The 25,741-nt window shown below is 50.3% G+C and overlaps 1 protein-coding gene across 3 annotated transcripts in view; it reads right to left on the reverse strand.

Moving 5' to 3' along the window:
* Positions 1 to 14,829: 14,829 nt before the first annotated feature.
* Positions 14,830 to 25,741, reverse strand: part of Cd276 (CD276 molecule) — a 32,158-nt gene continuing 21,246 nt past the window's right edge. For all 3 annotated transcript variants that reach the window (XM_057768999.1, XM_057768998.1, XM_057769000.1), the window contains exons 4-8: positions 25,326 to 25,622; positions 21,084 to 21,218; positions 18,986 to 19,027; positions 17,657 to 17,692; positions 14,830 to 16,373 (exon numbers count right to left, since the gene is read on the reverse strand). In XM_057768999.1, the coding sequence (XP_057624982.1) occupies positions 16,351 to 16,373; positions 17,657 to 17,692; positions 18,986 to 19,027; positions 21,084 to 21,218; positions 25,326 to 25,622 (533 nt within the window). In that variant the 3' untranslated portion in view covers positions 14,830 to 16,350. The remainder of the gene's footprint in view (positions 16,374 to 17,656; positions 17,693 to 18,985; positions 19,028 to 21,083; positions 21,219 to 25,325; positions 25,623 to 25,741) is intronic.

Consider the following 25,741-nt stretch of genomic DNA (forward strand, 5'->3'; position numbering starts at 1 on the left):
CTACCAGAATACCCTGGATGTGAGATTAGGGTGTCCTCATACCGAATCCTTCTGTGGTTCAGGTGCCTTCAGCATCATCACCCTACGCATGGAGGTTGGGAGATGTTCTAACAAAAAATAGAGAGGGAAGAGGGTTGTTTCTCTTGTCAAGTCTGTTGCTGTGATAAAATACTCTGGTAGAAACAACAGAAGGGAGAAAGAGTGTATTTTAGCTTAAAATTCCAGGTTACAGCCCATCATTGTAGGGCAGATAGAGGAGGGACTTAAACCATCAAATCCACAGTCAGAGGCAAAGGGAGACTAAACGGACCTTTGCTTGTTTGCTTTCTTGTGATGCACTCAACTAGCTTTCTATACTCAGATAACCCAGGGCCCCACGTAGGAGATGGTGCCACCCACATCCAGGGTGAGTCTTCTCAAACCAGTAAACAATCAAAACAATCCCCCCACAGACATGCAGGCCAACCTGATTTGGATAATTCCTCACTGAGACATTGCAGGAGAGTCTATGTTGTGGCAAACTGGCAGCCTAAGTAACCATCACAGAAGGGCCTACTGACAAGGTCCATACTCTCATCTCAGACTGGTCCCAAGAGAACCGTAATTTCCTCCCCACTCCCCCACCCCTAGACTTTGGCTAAAACTCATGCCAATTTTTCAGATGCGGAGAGCAGGTGCCGTTTTAATTCAGGTCCAGCAGATCACTATCCCAGATCGTAAAGCTCACAATCACTGATTCCCAATGGCCAGAGTCAGAAGCTGCCTGTAGCCTGGACTAGGAGGTAAGACAGCTACAGCCAACATGTGACCCACTGCTAGAGTCCCAGATAGTGGATTCAGAGAGACCCAAGTCTGAACTAGGACCAGACTGACAGAGACATCTCACTTTAGCCAATTAGAAGTTAGAGCTAATGGGCCAGGCAGCATTTTAATGAATACAATTCCTGTGTGGTTATTTCGGGGCAGGCTAGCTGGGTGGGCCTCCAAGTGGGCCCTCCTCCTACACCAGTCTCCTGCTAACCTCTTGGAGCTTTGATTTCTTCCTTCCTTCCTTCCTTCCTTCCTTCCTTCCTTCCTTCCTTCCTTCCTTCCTTCCTTCCTCCCTTCCTCCCTCCCTCCCTCCCTCCCTCCCTCTTTCTTTCTTTCTTTCTTTCTTTCTTTCTTTCTTTCTTTCTTTCTTTTCTTTCTTTTCCCTTTGGTTTTTCAAGACAAGATCTCCCTGTAGCTTTGGAACCTGTCCTGGAACTAGCTCTTGTAGACTAGGCTGGCCTCAAACTCACAGAAATCCACCTGCCTCCGCCTCCCGAGTGCTGGGATTAAAGGCGTGCGACACCACCACCTGGCATGGAGCTTTGATTTCTTAATGTCACAAGATCTGGCAGCAGCTCTACTGTGGAGGCTCAATGACAAGCTACATGCGAAGACCCTTGGAGGGACTTTCAGCTCACGGGCTCACTGCCTCCCTGCCACATAGGCCCTAGGAAATGTCCTGAGCTCAGACCCCAGAAGAACTTTCTGTGGCTGCTGTCAGGGCGGTGAGCTAAATTCAGAAGGGAATGGTTGTCACAGCAGATTGAAGGAAGATAAGGCGGGAGCAGAGTCTCTCAGGACAGCTGAGCTTTGCTGAAGATGGACTCCAGGGAACTGTAACTAACTGTCAGTTAGAAAGGGTTCATCCCCCTGTAGGGGATCACACCTAGCATTGGGTGGAACCTTTTCTTATCCCTGAAGGCTTTAGTAACTGAACAGAAACCTCCTAGACTTGTGATTGACAGGCATCTTCCCAGAGGTGGGAAGCCATGGTCCAAGTGAGACAGGCTAGAAGGGAAAGTAGAAACGATGGGACCCAGAAAGCCAGGGACATCTCAAGCGCCTACAACTCCAAACACTTCCACTGTCTCAGCTTTGTGAACCTCTTATCCACCTGCCATTAGACAGGCTATTTTCCAGTCAAAAGGTCTAGCTCTATCTGCAGCTTCCTCTGACAGGAAGAATCCTACTGTTTTGCGGTGCTTCTTAGGGCCTGGCCAGTAGATGCCAGCACAGGCTTGGTTTACCCTATTGAGCCAGTGCCTTAGCCCTGCCCTCATTGAGACCCCATGGGCCTGGGGTGAGGTCCTGGAGCAAGACTCTTCTGGGGGCCCTGCAGGTAAAAGGCCAGAGTGCATATCACCCAGGCTGCTAGTACATCCTCCCCAATATGCACCTGGTCATTGTGGAGCTCTTATGCCCCATCCCAGTGGAAAGAGAAGCTGACTATTCTAGGAACTCACCTTCATTTCCTCTCCTTCCTCAGCCATGCTCCTCCTACTTCTGTTCCGCCTCCATTTATCAAATGCTAAGCAAGCATTGGCTAGTCATCCTTCACCTTCTAGAAGCTGACACTGTTTAAACTGTTTAAAGATGTGCGCTCTGGGCTGCAGACACAGCAATAACAAAGGCAGCACTACATGAATCATTCTTTTGCCTGACGGCCTCCGTCATTAGGGAGCCATCGGGGCCTTCCAGGATGGTTGCAAGAGTTCAGTTCCAGGAAAGGCTTGTGTGATCAGGGTCAGGCCGAGGGTGGGAGTCAGTGGAGGGTAAAGTCCAGACTCAGTGTGGGACAGTCAGGGCACAGTGTATGGGAAGTTCAGGCTTAATGTTTGGTGGGGTTGGAGCTTAGCGTGTAACTAGGCTCAGAACTCAGTGTGTGACCATGTCACACACGTGCCAAAGTAAGAGGAGAACTAGGGGTCAGGGTGTGAACAGGAGCAAGGGGCAGTGTGTGACCTGGATCAGTGTGTGGTCAGAATCAGGGCTCACTGCATGGCTACAGAGAGTTAGGTGTGTCATGAGGGCCAATATTCTGTCGGACTCAGCTCTCCAATTTCTATTTTAAACCGTTCTCCACGTATGAAATGCAGAACAGCTGTTTCTCTCCTCCCTTCAAAAGATCCTGTTGAAGAAAAGCATGAAAGGGTGTTCAATGGTCCCTTGTGGCCTTTATTGTAGCACCTTGCAGATCACCGTTACTTTCCATAACCTGGTCTCTGCTGGTCTCTGTTCTTGTCACCTCCATCGTGTAGCCTTTTGTACACAGCCTCTGGGCTTCTGACTGTTCCCAAAGTGACCAGCTGTTCTCGTGGGACTGCCCCTTACTCCTCTGCTGTGATGTGTGGCAGTTAGAAGCTGAAACTAAAAAGGTAACCCAAACTGGATCCTAACTCTGTCCCCACCACTCTCTTGCTAAGGGACGTTGGATAAACAGTGTAACCTGTATCTACACAGGGAACTCTGCACAGCTGCGGCTGGGTTGCCGCAGGTCTTCACACTGAGTCCCTAGGGCAGCGGTTCTGAGCCTTCCAAATGCTGTGACCCTTTAACATACCTCATGTTGTGGTAACTCCCAACCACAAAATTATTTTTATTGCTACTTCATAACTGTACTTTTGATACTGTTATGAATTATAACGTAAATATCTGATATACAGGGTATCTGATATGTGATCCCTGTGAAAAGGTCATTCAATCCCCAAAGGAGTCTTGACCCACAGGTTGAGAACCACTGCCCTAGATGGTTAGATGGTGTGGCTGGAAAGCTAAACACGCAAGCTCCCTTGTAGCTGAGGCTGTGTGTGTGAATTGGATTCCAGCAACTAGATACATAATGATGAAGTTTGGAAGATGGAGCTGGAGGTTGCCTATGGCTGCTTTGGGCTGCTTTCAGCCAGCAAAATTGACCATGGAAATGAAGCAGTGTTTCTCAGTTACCTGGGTGTGGGGAAGCAGGGGCAACAGATCTCTGATGTTTGACAGGCTAAAGCTCTGTCTTCAGCCTCTTCAGTGCTGGGAATTGAGGTTGGTGCTATTCCTCCTGGTTTGAAGCATATTCTGATCATCTTACCTCTGCCTTCAAAGTGCTGGGATAGCATGTGCCACCTGCCTGGTTTGGTGTGGTGTTGGGGGACTGACCCAAGAGCGTAGTAGGTACTCTACCAGCCGAGCTACACCCACACCTGGGAAGCATGCTCTTAAATTCAGCAGTTCCAGTGATCTCTCCCACATATGTATATTCCTTGGCTACTGCAACAAATCACCATGAACCCTTGCAGTTCTGCAGACCTGAAGCTCAGAACCCTTCTGCTAATGTCAAGATCTAAGCAGAGGTCTGCTCCTTCTAGAATGTTTTAAAATTCCTTTAATTCCCTTTAATTCTCAGGGAAATTTTTTAAAAAATCCACATTGACACCTTCTCCAGGCTCCCGATGCCACCTACACTCCTTGGCTAATGGCCTTTCCCTCCAGCTTCAGCCCAGCTCTCCTTTCAGTCCCTGCTGTCCTGCCTCCCTCTTCCAGGAAGACTTATGATGAGATCAGGCGCACGCTGGATGATCCAGATAGGGTCTTAAGACTTCTTACCTATCAGACAGGCACATCTAACCTTCTGACATCACAATATTGATGATAATGTCCTCCATGAAGTTTGCATTCAAGTATCACATAATCTACTTATAAAAAAATATTTAAAAAATATCCCATCATGTTTTAAGTAAGTCTGTGATTCTTGTGCTGGCCACATTCATAGTTATCTTGGGGCACAATAGTTTGTGTTTCACACTGGACAAGCTCGAATCTCTTTTGCCCTATGAAGTGGTTCCACAGGCTCCAATATTTCCAACATGGATGCCTTAGGGGACTGGTACTCAACCTACTACATCACCAAGGTAGCAGTCTTCTAACTGGTTCATTCTGTGGTATTCTGTGCTCTGGAAGGCATTGCTGGAGACCCAGCCTCAAGCTCCTTAAGATCTAACAATCTTCCTTTTCCTTCCTAGTTCCTCCTCCTTCTCTTCTTTTGGGGGAACAGGGTCTCGTGTAGCCCAGGCTGGCCTCAAGCCCGGTATGTAGACAAGCGTGACTATAAACTTATGCCCCCCCAGCTTTCACCTGTCAAGTGCTGGAGTCATCATGTTAGGAACTGAACTCAGAGCTTTGGACATAGACAAGTACTTTACCAACCAAGCTACATATTTAATCTCCTCTAAGACTTTTGAGAGCATCCAATACCCTATAGTTAAATCCTTTTTATTTGAAATTCAGTGGCTTCTATTCTGAAATTTTGTTTTCATTTTTGTTTTTCAAGACAGAGTTTCTCTGTGTAGCTTTGGAGCCTATCCTGGAACTCACTCTGTAGATCAAGTTAACCTTGAACTCACAGAATTCCGCCTGCCTCTGCCTCCCAATGCTGGGATTAAAGGCGTGCACCACTACCACCCAACTCTTCTTAAGTTCTTTGTTCCTCCCTTGGGCCCAACCTTGATCAGATTAGAATAAAAGTGTAGTTCACCTACTGGTTCATGGCTTACCCTCTACAATAGCATAGAACCTGACATAAAAAAGGCTGCATGGAGAAATTAGGTAGGAGGGGCAATAGCGTGAAACAAGTTATCTTTGGCTGAGTATGAAGCTCTTGGTGCAGCAGAAGCAGGGAATTAGCCTGGGATAGGAAAGCCATCACAGCCTCACTAAGTACCCCCAAGGCTGGACACATGCCAAATCATGTGTTCTTCAGTTCCTAAGCTTGCACCCAAAATGTACAAACAGCATGCAACAGACCCAATACACAGAAGATTATCAGAGGTCGAGTCTAGTAAACAACCAATCAGCAGAAGGTCAGCCTTCTTCTTCAAAGCTTGTGTGTGTGTGTGTGTGTGTTTGCCTGTGAGCGTGTGTGTGTATGTACATGCATGTATGTGAGCATGTGTTCTAAAGCCCAGAGGAAACCTCAGATATCATCTTCAGAAATGCTGTCTATCTTCAATAAAACAGGGTCACTTTAGATTGATTAGGCTAGCTACTCAGAGAGCCCTGGGGATCTACCTGTCCCTGGTTCTCCAGCACTGGGATTACAACTACAAGCCTCATGTTATTAGGTGGGGATTGAACTCAGGTCCTCAGACTTGGAAGGCAAGCACATTACCAAATGAGCTGTCTCCCCAGCCACAGGATGAACATCTTTTGACTGAGGGCAGGAGAAGAAACTGATAAGATGTCCTTAGTCCCTTATATCACTGTATGCCTGAATGTATGTCAACTGAAACAAGTGTGTGACCCCCAGAAACCAGAAGGACATGCCCAAGCCTAGAGGTAAATAGAACAAAGAAACTGCTCCCTGTGTACCAGATGGAGCTGGGGAGATGGCTCCCTAGGTGAAATGCTTGTCTTGCAAGCATAAAAAGTTATGATTCCCCTGAACCCGTGGACTCTCAGTGCTGAGGAAGCTGAGGCAGGAGGATTCCTGGGCCTCACTGGCCATCCAGTCTAGTCCTCTAGGTGAGCCCTAGGCCATTGAGAGACACTGTCAGAAAAGGTGAGCAGCACTTGAGGAATGGCAGCCTCCCTGTCACACGCACACACAAACATACACACGCACGCACAGGGACATACACACCTGGACATCCACAGCCACACATATAAATGCACACTCACAGAGGTGTCAGATGTATTCAGCAAACTGAAGAAACGTTGTCACTTTAGATAACATGGATGACTAGATGGCACTCGATAGGTGAGCCACACTTCTCTCAAAGGCCACCTCCTCTGACGGGCAAGCACTGAAAGAAGATCCCAAATCAGAAAGCCTGAAGTTTCTGCTCATGTACACCATGACATCAAGTGGACCTCTGCCCTCCTTCAGCCTCAGCCTTCCTCATCCATCCGACGTCCTCGTGTGCATGGTAAAATGAGGAAAGAATGGTGCACAGTGAGAGATGAGGAAGGTCAAGGGAGTGGGGTGATAGAATCTGGGGCTGGGGCTGGGGCAGGAAAGGGGTTCCCGCTGGGGAGGGGAGATGGGAGGTGAGAGGTGTCAGTAACGAGGTCCCAGCAGCCAGGCCTGGGCATGGAGAACCGACCCTCCTCCTTCCCAATGCTCAGTACACTTCAAATTAAAAATTAAAATGCTTCCTGTCAGATTCCAGCCGACACATAATTAGAGCAACTCTGGGCTTCAGGCGACAGAGGCGAAAACAGCTCTCATTAGAAAGGGACTTTCCTGAGGATCAGGAAGGTGAAGGTGGAACCCTCCTCCCAGATTCTTCACCAGGGCCTCCCTTCTGTCAACACAGGGATGAGGTTTCCTTTCTGGCTGCGGGGAGGCGGTGGACCTTGATGTCTCCACCTATCCCTGGAGGGCAGATGAGATGCCATTCTAGACAGATCTGAAAGGGGAAGTTCCAAGAGCTAGGCAAGAAAGCGGGCACCTAGGAACTGCATAGAGCTTCCAAAGGGCAGCGAGACGCGTCTGTGGCCATGTGCAGATCCCCAGCCAACACCACGACCCATACTCAGGAGTTGCTACTTTGACCCTTCCAGCCAGGGCTACTGGAGATAGCTGAGCCCAGCCACCAACTCTTCAGGATTAAGACCACCCAAACCCCTCCCCACCCATGACTTCCTTCTAGAATACAGTCTTCCTCCAGTCCTAACCCCCAAAGCTGTGGGTTCCAACCTATCTCAACCCCTAAGGATCATAGCCAGGACTTGCTGTCCATGGCTCTAAAGTCCAATCTTCAGTTCTTCTGGAAGCCTGGCTTGTCTCCCCACCCCCTCAACCACTAGCTCCCGAATCACACTGTCTTGAGTCACACTGTCCACACTCCAGGCCTAGACACCTATCCCCACTGCAGGTTGGGTTATGGAGAGACCTGAGTGCCTACCACACAGGGCTTCACCAAGTGGGGCAACCTTCTCGAGCTGAGTAATGGAAGGGAGTCTGTGCTCAAACTACCTATTAGAGGAAAATCATTTTAAAGCGATGTTGTGCGACTTCATTGAAGTTGCCTTCATAAATATTTCAGAGGTGTTTATTAAGAAAACCACAGGAGCGGAGAGGAGGTTGGTGAGGCTGGGAGGAGAGACAGCTGATGGGATTTCAACTGTTGTTGCCACCAAGTGACACCAAGAGCTGGCCCTGGTGGCTGCCAAGGGGGAAAACCCTACTTAGAGAGGGCATTGGCAGCTCAGACGTCCCTGCTTTTGTTCTTTGGGTAGAGCAGAGTTCCAAGGACACACATAGTATTGAGCTGGGGCAGGTACCCCGGGATCCTTCTCAGCTTTGTCTCCAGTGACAGGATAATCCCATCCTTCCTCTGAGCTGAACCACACACAGCAGAGATGGGGACATCCTTTCAGACTAGCTGATGTTCCCAGAATGTTTTATGCTCTCCTTGGTTCTTCTCTCTCACACTCCTACCCAGTGCATGCACCTATCCAAGACCACCGCATGAACCAGGAGCAGCAGGGAAGCCTTACAGGACCTAACAGAGCACCATCCCTAGAAGGCCCTCAGCCCAGGGCCTGCCTCATTCCACACACACGCAGGGAGGATCCTCCTGGGGCCTGGAGAGGTCAGCAGTTCCTCCTTAGAGGAAAGACAGGAATGGAAGTCCAAAGACCATTTTTGATGATGCTCCACTCCTCAAGAAAGCTTTCTTCCCCGAGGCAGAGCCAACAAGGCAATTAAACTCCAAGAGTGTAGAATCGATCTGCAGGTCAAGAAATGACATTGATTCGTGTGCTGATTCTCCCGGGGCCATGGCTGCTTCTCTCAGGTGCTCAGATCTCGGACTGTCACCTTCGGCTGAGCAGTGGGCTTTCTGCTCCATCGGCTTCTCCTCAGCTCCCACTATCTGACCGTGCGTGTTACCTCTACCAAGTTCCTGCATGCCTACTGTCTGTCCTGGCTTTGCCTGACTCTATCAGGGCAGATCTGCCCATTCACACTGGAATGTGCAGGTCATGTGGCCCCAGGAAGACTCTGCCCATTTCAGTCCTTGGGGAAGAGGGGTGCTTACTGACCCCATTTTCCAGCGGCAGCCTACAAGGACACAGAACAATCAGTACTTAGCTCCGGCGGGAACAGCGCAGGTGATCCCATCACAGGAAGTGAGAGTGGGCCATCAGCCTTCTGGCGCCTTCTCTGGTAAACAATAATAATAATAATAAAAAGAATTATTTGCAATTACCATGTCAGTTGTTTCTGGGTAAATAAAGGGCTTCTAAAAGATTTCTCAAGTAGCTTATTCCTTTAAGTAGGTTAAGGGCCCTTCGGTAGTCTCATTTGCATTATTCATTTGCTGGGAAATCCTTTTCTTCATGGAGATTGCAGACGTAAACTCCAGCCACAGTCAGTAGGTTCAGAGAACTGAATTAATGTGGTCTGGGTACATCTGGAGAAGGGTGGAGCTGGGGGGTGGTGCACAGTCTAGACCAGCTGCTGGGGCGGGGGCGGGGTGTCTCTGGGAAAACAATAGGCAGCCCTTTGTGTGGCTGGGAAACACTGAGTGCAGTGCTGGGTAGGGAAGGATGGGAGGAGAGTATAGAACCAGAACAAGCAGAGAAGGGAGGGCAGGTGCTGGATGAGCCTGGGTGAATGCTGAGAGACACAGTTCTGTGAATAAGAGACATGAATCCGAGCCAGGCTGCTTCAGCCACTCTGCCCTCTTGTCCTTCATGACCACCCTCCATTCCCTCGGTATTGCCCCCCAGATGGAATGGAATATGGTCTCTCTATATACTGCTCCAAGGTCTGAGTGCTCAACCCAGGCCACTAACACACTCTCTTGCCAGGCTGACCCAGATCTTCCTGGACACAGCCCACAGGACCCGCAGAAGAACAGAAGACAGACACCAAGGAAATCTGCACTCTGGCCATGCCTCCCAGGTCACTAAGGCCCTGAACCTAATCTCCTAGGGAGGCCAAGCCACCTCTACAAGCTGGCCAACATCATTAGCAGTGACAAGGACCTGGATGCAGTTGCAAAAACCATAGTGACATGGGACTGGAGAGATGGCTTTGCTGCTCTTTCAGAGTTCAATTCCCAGCACCATCCCTCTTCTGGACTATGTATGCATCAGGCACAACAGTGGTACACAGACATATGTGCCAGAGGAACAAGAAATAGTGCATCCACTGGGCTGGAGAGATGGTTCGATGGGTAAAGTCCCTGCTGTGCAAGAGGAGGACCTAAGTTCAGATACCCAGAACCCACATAAGAAGCTGGACATGGGAAAGCATGCCTATAACCCCAGCGCTGGGAGAGGCAGAGACAAGTAGGTCCCAGGAACTTGCAGTCTAGCCCCAAAGAGCAAGCTCCATGTCTTAGGCTATTTCCCTAATAGTGTGGGCACAGGCTCACAGACTGACAGTTGCAGGAGGGAGACAGATGCTTCCTCCCCACACTGAGCTTACAGTGCTGGAGAGAAGAGGGAGCCAGAATCAGCCACATGACTGTGCACATCTGGAGGTCCAGGAGGGTGACAAGAGAGAGACCCAGGGGGAGGAAGTAGAAGTGGGAAGGAGACCCCCATCTGCTATCAGAAAGCTGAAGAGACTTAGCCATTACGCATGGCACTACATCCCTCTTCTCTCCAGGGCCTGCATGCATGATCTGACTGGTGACAGGAACGTGGGGTTTCTGCTAACCTCCTAGGTCCCACAATGCATTTGACCACTGCCTCTGGTCTTCCTTACTCCAGTTTTCTGAGCTTCTGGCCACTGGAAAACAAGGATCCCTTGGTCAGCTACTGTGGTGACGGAACAGCTGGCTTGCCTTGGTGCCTCCTCTCAAAGTTCAGGGGTCTCTCTCAGAATTCCATTTTGCATTAACTTGCAAAGTCTGGTTAGAGCCCTGAAAGAACATGCATCAGCTGTTCAGCAGTGACCTCAACCAATTGCATCAGAACTTCTGGGGACGGAGCCCAAGCACCAGTGTTATTAAAACCTCCCTAAGTGATTTTAGTGAGCAGCCAGAGTCTGCTGGACTAAATGGGGCCTGGAGCTTTGTCGCTGGCGCATCGTGTGCAGGATCAAGAAGGTTGCTCTCTTAGGAGTGGATACATATGAGCTCAGCCAGGGCTTCAGTCTGGAAAGGACAATAATAAAACGTGTTTCGAGGAGGGCAAAGGGAAGTTTGGGGGTGGGGATGTTTTGCAGCACAGATGCTTGGGAAAGGTAGGAGGCAAAGGTCACAACCTTTCCATCTAAGGGTTAGGGTCCGTCTACCCCATGAGACCTCCCTGCTCCAAAACGTCCTGCCTCATTAGTGATGAACTAATGTCATCAGAAGACCCTGGAGCTGGTGGAGCCAAATGGCAGGTTATGAATGCCTTGGGATTCAGTGCGGGCAGACGATTGCACTTCCCCCAGGCACCTGATTACAAGATGCTGATAAGCCTTCCCATCAATTATGGCCAAGAGTTCTGTACTCAGAGCCCGGCCTAATATATTCAGACCACAGGTCTGCATCCACATATCTAGTGGGTGGGTAGACATATTTGCCCAAGATCAAGAGCCCAGAAATGGACACAGCTCCCAGGAAAATGCTGAAGAGTCCAGAGGGATAACAGAAAGAGGTGGCCACAAGTCCTGGCCACTGATTTAGAATCTACTTTGCTAGTGACCCTGTATTCTCCTCTTGCACAGGCCCAGCTGGAAAGGCAGCTCCGACAGCAGGCAGCTCCACCAGCGTTTCAGATGAACTCAGAGAACCAGGGATGTAGCTCCTCGACAGTGCTTGTTCAGCATGTGTGGAGCCCTGGCTGCTATTCCTGCACTGTATACGGTGGTTACAGTGGCGTACACTGTAATGCCAGTGCCTGGAGGGTAGAAGCAAGATCAGAAGTTTGAGGTCATTTTTGGCTATATAGTGAACTTGAGACCAGTCGAGGATACAAAATAAAATAATAAAATAAAATAAAAGGTGCCTAGCAATCCCACATGCAGAACCTCATATAATGGAAACCTGTATTAGTTGTGTCCAAAGTACAGGAACTGACAAGACACTTCTAGATTAGGCACTAGGAGCTACTACCTCTCCGCTTACAAGGAATGAAGAAAATATTTGCTAGAAGCTAGATACAAAATAGCATCACTGTCTATTCAGCTACTAAGTTCAAGAAGTAGGGCTAATTCACCCAGAAAGCAGCCAGATGGAACCCCTGGGTGGGGCTGTTGCCTGCGGAAGGACATAAGGGAACTTTGTGGGGTTCCAACATTGTTCTCGATCTTGATCAAAGTAACAGTGACACTTGTGTAAAAAAATCATGAACCCACAAACTGAGGAGTAGCAAAATGTAGATGCTGGATGCGTCAAATATCAGCGGAAAGAGAAAAGAGGAAGAAGGAAGAGACTTGGGAAATGGTAAAGAAAGTCAGGAAATGTCTCAGAATAACTATGTCACCTGGAGAAAAGTCTGGAAGAAAAGCAAATTGTAGCTGGGCAATGGTGGCGCATGACTTTAATCCCACTGCTCAGGAGGCAGAGACAGGCAGATCTACGTAGACCACCCTGGTCTACAGAGCTAGTTCCAAGACAGGCTCCAAAGTTACACAGAGAAACCATGTCTCAAAAAAAAAAGAGAAAAAAAAGTAAAAAGTCAACCATTTGCCTGAGTGGAGGACACTGGGAAAACAGCCCAGTTCTCCACCTCTGAGTTTGCCTCTGTGCCTATCAGCACCCAGTGCTCCTACGAGGCACCTAGCCTGGCCCCTAGCCTGGCCCCTGCTTCTCTGCAGAGCCCTTTGAGGAGTTCTAGTTTCTCAGGACAACACTGGCTTCGTGGTGCAGCTTAAGACTTGGCTTCACTGGCTGGGGAGGTGGCTCAGTGGGTAGAGTGTCATACAAGAGTAAAGGCCAGAGTTCAGATCCCCAGAACCCTCGAAAAAGGGTCTCCTATAATCTCCTGGGGCAAACGTCCTAGAAAGCATGGCTGAAATGGTGAGCTGTTACCGTGCCTCAGAATATAAGGTGGAGCGTGATGGAGGAGAACAGCAGATGCCAGCCTCGGGCCTCCACATGTGAGCACGCACAGGAATGAACACGCATAGACACACATGTAAAAGGGGGGGGGGTGAGCTTTGCATCTGGAGCTCTAGAAATGGCTCCGCTCGGAATCGTCCAGAGTCTCTTCTCATGGACTCCCAGGTTCCCGTTCAGTATCCACATCCTGGAACTGAACAAGGCCAAGTGCCACTCGGAACAGCCCACCCCGAGCCATCATTCAACTCTACATGCAAGCAGAACCATCTGTAACAAGCTATCAGGAGAGACGGGGACTCAGGGCCCTGTCCACACCATTCCGACTCTTCCTGTTCCCTCCCCACGAGTGACTGAGTGGCCAGATCCAGGTTACAAATGGTGCGAGGGGCGAATTCCGGTCACACCTCCAGCCAGGCAAACGAACCCTTGCTCTGTCCTCTCTTTAATATGAATGTGACACCTGCAGGCTACAGCTTGTCGCACTGTGAGAATTATTTCTCCATTAAAATGCAGGAATTGGAGCTGTGCCCAGGAAGGGCAGCTAAAAATACTGCTCTCCAAGGCACCTGTCATCAGGGGCCTCAGTGGCCACTTCCCTCACCCTCAGCTTCCAGGCCCATCCCACACCCGCTAAGTCTCTCCTCAAGCACAGGATATCATCACATCTGACCCTCACCTCAGCCTGACAGGAAGAAAAGACACCAGCTTTCTCCCTCACGCAGATGGGAAAACAGGGGCGAATCGCTGGCCCAGGGTCGCTGCACATCCCACCAAGTCAGCAGTAGCATGTCAGGAAAGTCTCAGTCAGTCCGCACAGATGTCCAGCTACTTTCTCTATCGCTCTTGCCTGAACCTCACAACAAACCTACGAACCTCCGAAGCTGTTGTCCAACCCCAGGTGAGACTGAGGTCCAGGGAGGGGAGCAAGTTCACAAAGGCACCAAGAGTCAGGGGAGGCAGAGCTCTGAGATTCCAAAACCCACCCAAGAGCACCCAGTGTAAGACATCAAACAAAGCAGATCTTTTTGTTACCGAAGCCATCAATTTTATAACAAATCCTCCAGTTTGGGTTGTTACTGTTTTAAGACAGGATCACAGGTAGCTCAGGCTGGTCTCAAACTCAATATGCAGGTCAGAAGACCTTGAACTCTGATCTCCCTGTGTCCAGCTCCTGAGTGCTGAGAATGCACATGTGCACTACCATGTCCCATTTACACAGTGCTGGGCATCAGGACCACAGCTTTATACATGTTAGGTAAGCACCTGCCAACAGAGCTACACATCCCCGACCCCAAATCACCGAGTTTGTAGAGTGTCACCCACTTTTTGTGCAGGACTCTTGACCCTATTCAGTAAAGAAATCCTCAGTGTTGAGGTTTGAGGGATATGGTCATGTTAGTTGTGGAGCAGGAGTAAAAAAATCTCAGTAGCCCGAGCCCCACAGCAGTGCAGCCTCCTGTTCACGGCTCGGGATGCTCTGACAAGGCCTCGTGCTGAAGCTATTTCCCAAGGGAAAAGGATTCAGGACATTTTACAGGCTCCCCTGTCCCTGAACCTGGTTCCCTGGAAATTAGTTTGTCCTCCAAGTTCACTATCCTCTCAGACCTCCTAAGTGGAAGGTCTCCAGAAGTGAGCCCAAAGGTCAATGTCCTGCTCCGTGTCACAAAGCAGAGTCAGGTCCTGGGCTATTCCACATTTCACTGGGGTCAGCCAGGAACGGTGTGCACCCTCATTCCTCTAGCATCTGCTTCCTCCTGCCTCTCTGCCTCTTAGGGTTCTTTGGTTTGGTTGTTTTTTGTTTGTTTTTGTTTTTCTCCTCAACTTGACAGAAGCTTGAGAAGAGGAACCACAGTAGAGAAAAAGCCTTCATGGTGAGGTAGCCCTATCCCAGCCTGAATGCCCAGGACGGATTCCTCCCCTCTAGCACCAAGCCGCCCCACTGTTCACACACATCACAGGCAAGAAGCTATTGAAAGACAAAGGCATTTATTTCTCCCACAGTGCACCCCGTTAACAGAGTCCCAGATTTACTTATTTTATTTTTGTTTTGTCTTTTGAGATGGTTTCTCTGTGTTGCCCCAGTTATTCTGGAACACGCTCTGTGGACCAGTCTAGCCTCAAACTCAGAGATCCTCCTGCCTTTGCCTTCCAAGTGCACCATGACACCTGGCCAGAGTCCATGTAGATTATCCTCACATTCTCTAGTACTGGGGTGGGAGAGATGCCTTCAAAGGGACACCAGAAGTTCTGCTCTGCAAGAAGCCAGGGCTGTCGGAGACAAGCCAGGTACAAGCCCCAGCTCCAGAATAGCACCATGGTAAGGAGCAGTCCTTTCTTGTCCTTGGGGGTTCCAGCTGTTGAGACGGTCCCAGTATGACATAGGCTGCTGCCCCCATCCAGGTCTGCATGACTGTGGCCACCTGCCTTTCAGTCCACATCTAGAAAAATTCTAGAAACACCCAGTTCTCCAAGTATGGCAAAGGGCTGTGCTCTCTCCAGGCCCTGGGTCAGTGATAGTGTGGACTGAGAGTGAGGTATCCAGAAACTGTGAGCACAGATGGGTACAATAGGGAGCCATTTCCCAGCTGGAAGCTGAGATCTCGAGGGAAGGGACTCTGATTTTGCTGCAGGACCTTGGCACCCAGTTCAGCGCTGACCCCCTGACCTCTGTGGTGGCTCTACAGATGTTGATTTAACTAAGAAAGTAAAAGTAACAAAGATTCCAAACTTGGGAAAGCACAGGGATGAAGGCTGACCCTCTGAGGGGCTCTGAGAACCAGGGCAACCAGTACCTGCTTCCTGTGGGGAGAATGGGCACAGCCCAGGGCAGCCAAGGACAAGTCTGTACATGGTCCAGCACGTCCAGCTGCAAATATCACTGTACCTGTGTGTGTAGGTGGGAAGTGTGTCCCATCACACTTAGCCAGGGAGGGAGACAACCAAAGCCAAGCCCAGGGCAGGTGAGTCGGGATGAAGACTTGGGAGATGCTGAAGAGATGGGATCCACGCTAGTCAGAAAAAAGGTTGAGGAGCGGTAAGTGAGATGTATCAGGGCCATGGGAAAAACCAAGAGATGACTGTGCAGCTGGCTTCAGATAAAGATGGCAGGGCTTCAACTGAATCGTTAGTTATGTGCCTTGGAGACCAACAGCAGTTACACAGTCTGTGTGACTCTGGAGGAGCAAGGAGGTGGGGTGGTTTGTGTGTGTCCATAAGAAATAAGGCCGAAGGAAGGCTCACATGTGGTGTCACTGGAGAAACAAGGCCACTGGATGAATCTAGAGGAACACTGAGGTGGAGCGGTCTGTGTGTCGCGTCCATAAGAAATAAGGCCGCAGGATGGTTGCGTATCGTGTCACTGGAAAAATAAGGCTGCAGGCTGATGGGAATCGAGTCCATCAGAGAAATAAGGCTGTGGGTGGCCTAGGTACCACATCCTTTGAGGAATGGCGTGGAGCAGAACCCATGCGTTAGGGGTGGGGCTCACGCTGAGGCTCAACACAGCCAGAGAGTAGGTTCCCCACCTGGGAAAGGCAGCAGCTCCCAGTCAGGCTATTTCTTGTCCATCATCTGCATTTCATAGTAGGATGAAAGCAAAAGGGGAAATGCATTAGAAGCTGGAAGTTCTATTGCTGGAACTACATCCAAAGTCACTTACCCAGGTCGGGGGTGTGTGCCCCTAACCTGTGCACAGGACAGATAGAGTAAGGCGTGTGTCTTCTTACACCGCTACGCTGGAGGCCAGTAGGCACACAGGAGCCAGGTAAGAGAGTCAGTCACTCTACACACTCCCTCCTACTGGCCTGCGTGGTCCATCTGACTCACCCTTCAAGGCCTGGCCCAATTCCCTCCCCTGGCAGGGCGCCTCTTCCCATCCTAATGACCTGGAGAGTAATGTTGCAGGAAACCTTCTCCCTCTGACCTTGCCTCCCTATTGAAGAGCATCCAAATCTGACACCCCTGGGCCCGCTCTACATCCCAGCTTGCACCAGCAGTTTAGAAGGCTTTGGGTATGTGTGGCCTTGCTCTTCTCCCTTCCTTTGGGTTCTGTCTATGTCCTCAAGATAGGAACTGTCATATCCTGTCTCCGCAGTCATCCATCTTGGACACAGACAAAGTCAAGGTTCCTGTGGGGAGCAGGAAAGCCCATTGCTTCACTTATGGGGTTACTCTGGGCAGCAACTCTCTTTGGCTGATATTCTCATCGGCAGGGCTTCACTCTTCCACGCTCACTGTTTCCCAACGACAGGGGGATCTCTCATTTCCTACGCTTCCTAATAAACCTGCGGACGTAATGATGACTGCTATACCGACTGGCCACCTCCTATGCACCAGAAACGTGGCCGCCCAGAGGAAAGCCACATTTCTAGGCTCACCTGAGAAACAGGTCACGTGACTAGGTTCTGCCCAATGGGATGTATCTAAAGTGACAGGAGCTATTTTTGGCCAAGCCCTAGAAAGATGTTCCCTGCCCTCCTTCTCATCCCTGGCCTCTGGAGGGGGCATGGCAGCCACGGCAGCAACCCCTCGGACCCAGGGATGGAGCCTTCATGTTGCAGGGGACAGAATCCAGGCCCTAGGCTACCTGCAGCTTTCAGACTGTCAGACAGGAGAGGCAGAACTGCCTGGTATAGGTAAGCCTGTGTCGGACAGACATCTGGGTCCTACTGGAGCAGCTGGGACCGGGGTTCCTCTACCCTCCACTGTTTCACCAGGAGGTGAGTGAGTGCTGTTGTTCTGGGGGGGGGACACAGGTCAGCAGCAGAAGGGTGATGATGGTGCCCCACTCCCCAGCTTCCTACACAGACACACAAACAACACACATTCCATTTCAGGTAATAATATATCTTTACCTTCTTTGTTTTCAGAGTGTTTCAGAGGCCGCAGAGCTGAAAAAAAAGGGAAGGAGCATGTGATGAGAGAGGAACCCCAGGGAGGCAGGCAGAGGAAGAAGTAAGGGTGAAGACGCAGAAGGAATGGGATGGGCAGGCTGGGGGCACCATCACAGTGTCAGGGGAAGAGCCCCAGACAGCCATCCCAAGCCTCAGTCCCACCTCCACCGTCTCTGAATAAGTCCTGTGTGTCTTTTCTCTCTGAGCCTCCGTTTCCTGTTACTACAGACAAGCACCCGTGCTCAGATAAGCTGGAGATGGGGCAGCACACAGAGCCCAGATCATGAATGAGGTGAAATGAGGACCAAGGAGGCTGGCATGGTTGCAGGTGCCTCCAGAGGCCCAGGGTCACGTGGCCTAGAGGCTAACTCTCCTCTCTCTCCCTTCCTCCCTCCCCCTGCCAACATCTGTCTCTAAGCATGAGACATGGGGCCCGATCCCAGGCTCACTGCCATGCCTGACACACACACACACACACACACACACACACACAGGCGCCAAGAGGTGGGTGGTTATTTACAGCAGCCCCCAGGCATCGCTCCACCCTTCCTTCTACTGGGTAGGGAGGGTGCTAGTGTCAACTGGGGCAGTCCAAGATGGCTCATGGGAAACCTGCTTTTCTCAGTCTGGTCACTCCTGGTCTTGCAGCTCTGGGGCACCAGGACCTCAGTACCCACCCTAAGACCAGATCTCAGCCCAGGACCCCCTGCAAAGCACCTGCCTCTCTGGGCTCTGAAGAGAGCTTCAAAACAGCTCTCAGGTGCCATTAGAACAGGGCCAAGATGGTATTTTACAGGTGAGACCTGGAAGCCCAGAGCAAAGCACTTCACCCAAGTTGCACAGCCTAAGAACAGGACAGCTGTTTGCTGGATCACAACAGGGCATCACTGTAAGCTCTGAACAAGACACCAGCCGTGGTACTGTTTTCTATAGAGATTATCTCATTTAACCCAACCCAGAAAAGCCTAGAGACCTGTTCTCATGCCCACTTATTTATTACATATGGGAAAAATAGGCCAAAGAGACAGTTATTTGCCGAAGGCTCCTTTGTTTATTATAAGAGACTGCCTCTCTCCTGAAGCCCTCCTCCCACCCCTGGGAAGCTCTCAGTTCGTATAGTCCTGATGGACAGGTTAGGGTAGGCAGGAGACTCCTGTGGTAGTCCGGTACTCTACCTCCGGACCCTTTCTGGTTTGGGGGCTCCATCAGAGGGTATTTCATTCAAACCTTGGAGCATTAAGTCCTGCTCTCCTGTCCCTGATGGCTCCCAATGAAGAAGGCCAGACTCACCTGTCTTGCAGTCTTCTCCATCTCCGTCCTGGTCCTCAGCGCCTAGAAGGATGAATAACACTTTCTCAGTGTTTGCATTCCCACACTTCCACACCTGGCTGAGCAAATGTGACTTCTGGTCAGGATGCTTGAGACCAGAGCAGAGCAGAGCTGAACCTAGGACAGAGTGGAAGGGCCCAGCAGAAAGCCCAGCACTCGTCTGGCCAGGGACCATTTATCCAGCTTTCTACCCACCAAGCCTAGCGCTTCGCATACTCGCTCACTTGCCACCCAGTCGAATCACCCCATCTGCACCCCACTTCTGTTACATTTTGTATGTGTGTGTGTATGGAGTGCGTATGTGCACATGTGTGTACATGCGCACGAAAGCCAGAGGTTGGCATCAGGTGTCTTCCTCAATCACTCTCCACCTTATCTGAGACGGGGTTCCTCACTGAACATGGAGCGTGCTGACTGAGCTAGACTGGCTGCCCAGAGAATGTCAGCGGGCCTCCTGTCCCCCTAACCCCAGCGTTACAGAAGCAAGCTGCCACACCAGACTTAAGGGTGCTGGAGACCCAAACTCAAGTCCTCATGCTTGCACAGCAGGTCCTTTACTGACAGTCATCTCCCCAGTCTCTCCGTACCCCACTTCTGTCTGCGCATCCTCTACCAGCTTCGCACAGCCCAATTAACCATCCAAGTCACAAGCATCACTTACCCACACCTGACCAAACTCCCCGCACTTCCTCCGCAAGCCTACTCTCCTTCCAGCCTCTACTTCTGTCGGCTCTCACACCCCGTCTACTCATGTGCCACCCACCAATGTCCACCCACTAATACCAATTCGTCATTCCCTCCCGCAGCAGATAGTAGTATCTGAGGAAGACACACTCTCGTGACACACAAGCTAAATGCTCACAAGGCTCTGAACCTTTTCTCACTCACAGACACACTCATTCCTTGTCACACTGCATCTTCATGACACATCACACTCTTGTCTACACCCACCTGCCATGTTCACGCACGGACAGGGAGGTTATACTGATCCACAGAGGACAATTAGCCACGAGGACTCAGGCTAAGGTCCTCTGTGTACCCCCTTCTTGTTCATTCTGTCACGGACACAGCAACTGCTGTGTTTAAACGTCTGTTCCCTCCCAAATGCACACTGAAATCAGCTGTCATCCAACAGTATCAAGGGGCGTGACTTCTGGGCTGGAGAGTTGGCTCAATAGTTAATATTTAGTTAATAAATAGTTAAGAGCATTGTCTGCTTTTGCAGAGAACAAGATTCTGTTCTCAGCACCCACATGGCGAGTGTAAAATCATCTGTAACCACAGTTCTGTGCATACATGCAGGCAAAACATACATACGCAAAAACTTTAAATTTAAATTTTAGATTAATTTTATTTTATAGAGGTGACACTTCTAAGGGGCGATTAGGCTCTGACAGCTCCACCCTTGCAGATGGCACCGCCACAGTGACTTTTGCGCTCTCATTTTCCACCATATAACGATCAGCAAGGCCTCAGCAGATGCTGGTGCCTGGATATGGTATTGACTTACTTACTTTGTGCCTGTGTCTGAGTGTGTTGTATTCGTGCAGGCCTGTTCACATGTGTGTGGGTGCACATGTGGGAATGCATGCATGTGGAGGCCCAAGGCTGACAGAAGGCTTTCTTAATCATGCTCCTTGTTATTCATTAAAGCAGGGTCTCTCAATCGAATCCAGAGATTACTGATATGGCTAGTCTAGCTGATCAGTTTGATCTGGGGAAGGCCTTTACTTCTCCTTCTAAATGTTGGAATTACAGACAAGCTGCCATGACCACTAGATATTTAGGTGGGTGTTAGGGTTCCAAACTCCAGCCTTCATTCTTCTATGGCAAGTGATTTCTCTGCTCTCCCTGCTACCTGGATATGATACTCCCAGCTTGAGAAACTCAAGCCAGTAAATTTCTGTTTTTTTATTCGATCCTGTCTCAAGTATTCTCTTACAGTTGCACCCAAGAAACTAAAACAGTGACATGCCTCAAGACATGTGGACATGTATGCACATGCACATACCTGCATGTATACACACATACACACACACACACACACACACACACTTACCTTCATTCTCCTCTTCGCAGCTCTGCTTGATCTTTCTCCAGCACACAAAGGCCAGGGCCACCAGCAGTACCACAAGGCAGACAGAGAGCCCCACAGTCACCCACAGAGCCTCAGGGGGGAATGTCATAGGCTGCCCTGGAAGAAGACAGAAGGATGAGACCATCTTGTTCTGAGGTGTGAACAGGGGCTCCTAGTCACTGTGCCCCACTGAGATGAATGAAGCTCACTCAGGCTCCCGCGGCCATAGCTCCATTCACCCTACCAAACCCTGCCACTGTGGCTATGGGTGATGGAAACATGCCTCAGAAGGGAGGGGGGTGGAGCCAACAAGCCTGAAGGTGACTAGTGACCACGGATAGGGCTCCACTGACCAAGGATAAGCTTTCTGTCTTCTAAGAGCGGCTTAAGGATCTCTAAGCTGACCAAGCGTCCAGTCTCCCAGCTTTTCTGTGTGATGTCACCACAGGAAGTCCCACTTCAGCCATTCTCTGCAGAGACCCTGACACCTTCTGGCCTCTGCCCGTCCCCTGTCATTTTCCCTTCCTAGCAGGGGCTCCCAAATTCCCATCTTAGGAATCATCTCTCCAGAAGCCTCCCTGAGGGTTGCAGTCCCACCTGGCTAACATCATCCTAAGGGGCCGACATCAGCCAGCTACAGCCCTGGAGCCAGGGTATGGCCTGTTTTTGACAATCCATGAGCTACTATTAGCTTTTACTTTGTAAAAAGTTACAAAAAGAAAGGAGAAAGAAAGGAAAGGAAAGAAAGGAGAAACACAGAAGAACAGAAAGAAAAGTTCCAGGGCTCTGGAGAGGCGACTCAGCTGGCAGACTGCCTGCTAGAATACATGAAGCCTGGGGTTCAGTTCCCAGCATGACATAAACTAGCCATGGTTTCCCATGCCACCTGTGCTCCCAGAACTAAGGAGGTAGAGATGGGAGAATAAGAAACCTAAGGTCATCCTCATTACATACTGAATGCAAAGTCCACTAAGACAATGAGATGCTGACAATAATAAATAAACAGACAAACAAACAAAATCAGCAGCTTTCAGAAAAGCGGCACGTGGCCCACAAAGTGGGCATATGGCCCATAAGCTATTCATTCTCTGTTTCTTTACAGAAAGTGTGACTAGTTCTAAAGACAGATGAGGGCCTGGAGTGAGTGGCTAAGCCACTCAAGGACTCGTACAGATCTGGGGGAGCCTTACCAAGGGAACATTCACGTGCAGCTCTGAGGCTGCCCCCATTAGATACCTCAGGTCAAGAGAATGAGTGAGGCCGAGGAGCTCAAGGTGGGGCTGAGGCCAGCAGCTGCCCTAAGCACAGCCCACAGGACTCCAGCATAGATTCCACCCTCACCTAGAGCCACACTGGCTGCTGGGCAAAGCCTTGGCCTTGGAGGGGGAAAACCTCTAACAAAGACAGCTGGTTCCTGTTGCCCTCTGGGGGCAGCATGCAGCCAGGGCATCAGCAGCCTCTGGAGTACACAGGCACCTGAACCTGCAGAGGCCCAGGCCCAGAGGAACTGGGGTAAGTCCTTGCAGCAAATACGCTGGGGGCAGGGCATGCTGCTGCTCTGGACTCTGGAATCTGAAGAAGCCATCACCCAGGAGAGCAGGAACAGGAGCGGAAGGCCACAGCTAAGGCCAGCAGCTAGAAGGCCAGCCTAGAGCACTTGTGAGAGACCTCTAGAAATTTCAAGATAGGGTTCCTGCAGCAATGGATAGGGCAGGGCAGCAGAAATGCTCAAGGGACTCCATGCCTCCCTGAAGAACCAAAGGCAGCTAGTGGTTACTTGGGGAGAGAGAGACATTTTCTTCAGCGATAGAGCCCCATGATAAAGTATCCAAGCTCCTCTAATCGATCCCGCACTTGTGCTCCTGTAAGCAATCCTAACCAAAGTCACTGTGTCACAAAGAAGAGACAGTAAAATGGGAGAGGGACACCAAGATGGGTTAGCTGGTAAAGAGTCTTTTGGGACTGCCTGACGACCTACATGCTAGCCCAGAACCTTTGGGGAAGGGGAGAACCAATTCCCGAAAGTTGTCCTCTGACCTTTGTACACACACACAGTAAATAAGGTTTTTAAATAACGAAAGTAGGAGGGGACTAGCTGGGAAGAAGGGAATCAGCAGGAAAGAAAGCGGGACGTGAATGGCATTAAAGGTGAATATCATCAAAATGCATTATACATACGCATGAAATATCACAAGGAATCTATTCAATATCTAATTAGTATAAGCTAATTACTCAAAGGGAAAATCGCCCTGTGTTCGCCCCTAAACTGCCTGAAATACTGTCAGACTTCCTTCGTGCCTCTAGCAAAGGGCACAGTCAGCTGGGGCTCAGACCTATATCTCCAGTTCTCGCTCCAGAAAGCCCTCTCCAGAGAGGCCTGGCACAGCACTCAATGTCTCTCAGCCCCATCAGGTAGAGGGAGAGCAGCTAGAGGACTGAGCATCGAAATCCCAGAATGCTGCACAAGGCAGAGCTGCCCGAAGCAAAATGCAGGCCAAGGGCTCCAAGGCAAGCCAGATCTGTTCTAATGAAAACAGGAGGCCAGCCGCGGGGAGGAGGGAAACTGGGCTAAGAGGCCAATGCTGGATGCAGATCCCGGCTCGTCTCTTGCTGCAGAATGTGGGAAGCAGGAAGCAAAGCGGTCCTCGAATAGAGTTTGGAGAGGCTGGGGACCCTCCAAGCTATGGGCAAATCATGGCCTCTATCACTTGTCCAATTTTCAAAGTGGTGTCTGGCCCCCCAAAATGTATGGAGCCACTGTGCTAGTCTCTGGTCTTGGGGGGAGTCCCTTTTCACTGGGTCTTGTCTGAATTGTGCTTGGCAACACAAGCCCAGATGAAATTCTTTCCGTGCTAACTACAGAGGTGTAAAGAATGTTCTCTGAGGTGGGGCGAATGCTCTTTCCACATGCAAGTCCTTGCTTCACAGGGTCAGTGCACAGAGTCCAGCCTACCTGGTGCAAGATGCCATGAGTCCTCTGTCCTCCCTGTCTCACGCCACAGTTCTTGGTCTCTCTTGTGAACAAAGTGATTTAGTGTGTGTGTGTGTGTGTGTGTGTGTGTGTGTGTGTTCACACGTGTATGTGAGGGTACCCACAGAGGCCAGAAAATGGCATGTGACCACTCAGAGCTCTAGGTATTTGAGAGCCACCTGATCTGGGTGCTAGGATGTGAATTCTTGTCTTCACAATAGAGCAGTCAGTGTTCTTAATCACCTAGACATCTCTCCAGCCCCAGTGAAATTTTTTTCCTATGGTGTTCTCTACAAGGTCAATATGGTACTTAGGACATGAGGGAACACAGGAAGTGACTCCCTTAGATGATGCATAGACTGGCTCCCTACAGGGAAGCCTAAGGTTTACCCAGACACCGGCAACCATTGGAAGTAAAGAGCTGGGTGGGCTGGAGGTGTCGGGCAGAAATTGTGGAATGAGAAAAGACAAGGACCAGTGATGGATAACCTGCTCTCCTGATCTCAGAGATGTAGGCGGTCCCTGGGAAAGCTCGCACGCCCCTGAGGTAGGACCTAGGGAGCTAGACCTAGCACACAGACCTACCAAAGCACTGAACTGGGACACGTCAGGGACAAATACAGACGGTAACTGCCTACCTTGGCAAGAAGATGAGCCTAAGTCCTCTTTACAGCCTAAAGCACTGGAGGTGCCGACCTGGGCTAGAGCTGACCTGGAAACCAGAGATGGGGTGACTTCTCCAATATTAGAGGTTCAATCTGGCATTGACCACATGGGGGCAGTAGAGACAACTCTGGCTATCTAAGGGCTCAGTCTACAAGGAGGGTTGCCCTTGACCCAGGTGAGTAGGCTCCACCTGGGAGGCCCCACAATCTCCCAGGGCTTCACAGTTGCAGTTCTTTCACAAACCAAAGAAGTACGCTGGAAGCAAGACAAACACACCCTCTTGTCTCTAAGCAAGCCTTGCGGCTGCTCCAAAATTCTACCCACCCTCTAGATTCCAGGCAGATACTTTGCGGTCCATGTAGTAAGAGACATAAGAGCTGTGGGAAGCATGTTCAGGAGAGCAAACGTTAGAAATGATTTCCATCAGCTCAAGGAAACAAGGACCTTAAAGACGTCTCACCGGGGAAGCTCTGGGAATGTTAGAAATTGACACCCTAATGAGAGTTTTTATACTGATATTCAGGTTAGGGCCTAGAGAGGAGGTAGCTGCTCCCTTAGTCCTTCCCTAGCTAACCTTCTCCCCTTACCTGTGATGGTGACTGAGCCGTGAGCATCTTGCTGCAACACGGGGTTGCGTACCAGACAGCTATAGGTGCCATTAGCACCCAGCACCACCCTCAGCACGCTGTGGACATCAAACAAGCCCCGCTCATTGGCCATCTGGGATGTGGTCACATTGTCAGTTAAGGGCAGTCCCTGTCCATCCTTCCAGAACACCTCAGCCTCGGGATAGCCCTGGTAGCTGGAGCACGTGATGGTCACCATGTTCCCCGGACGCAGGTCCTTGTTGGGCTCTAGGGTCATGCTGGGCTTCGAGTAGGGGGCTGGAGGGTGGCAGAAGTGAGATAAATAATGGTTAGGTCAAGAGATACAGTGGAGCAAGGATACACGGGCTGTTAGCTAGGACAGCCTGGGATCTGATGGTGGGGTCAGCAGGGGACAA

The sequence above is a fragment of the Chionomys nivalis genome, chromosome 4, assembly GCF_950005125.1.
Source record: "Chionomys nivalis chromosome 4, mChiNiv1.1, whole genome shotgun sequence".
Taxonomy (NCBI): Eukaryota; Metazoa; Chordata; class Mammalia; order Rodentia; family Cricetidae; genus Chionomys; species Chionomys nivalis.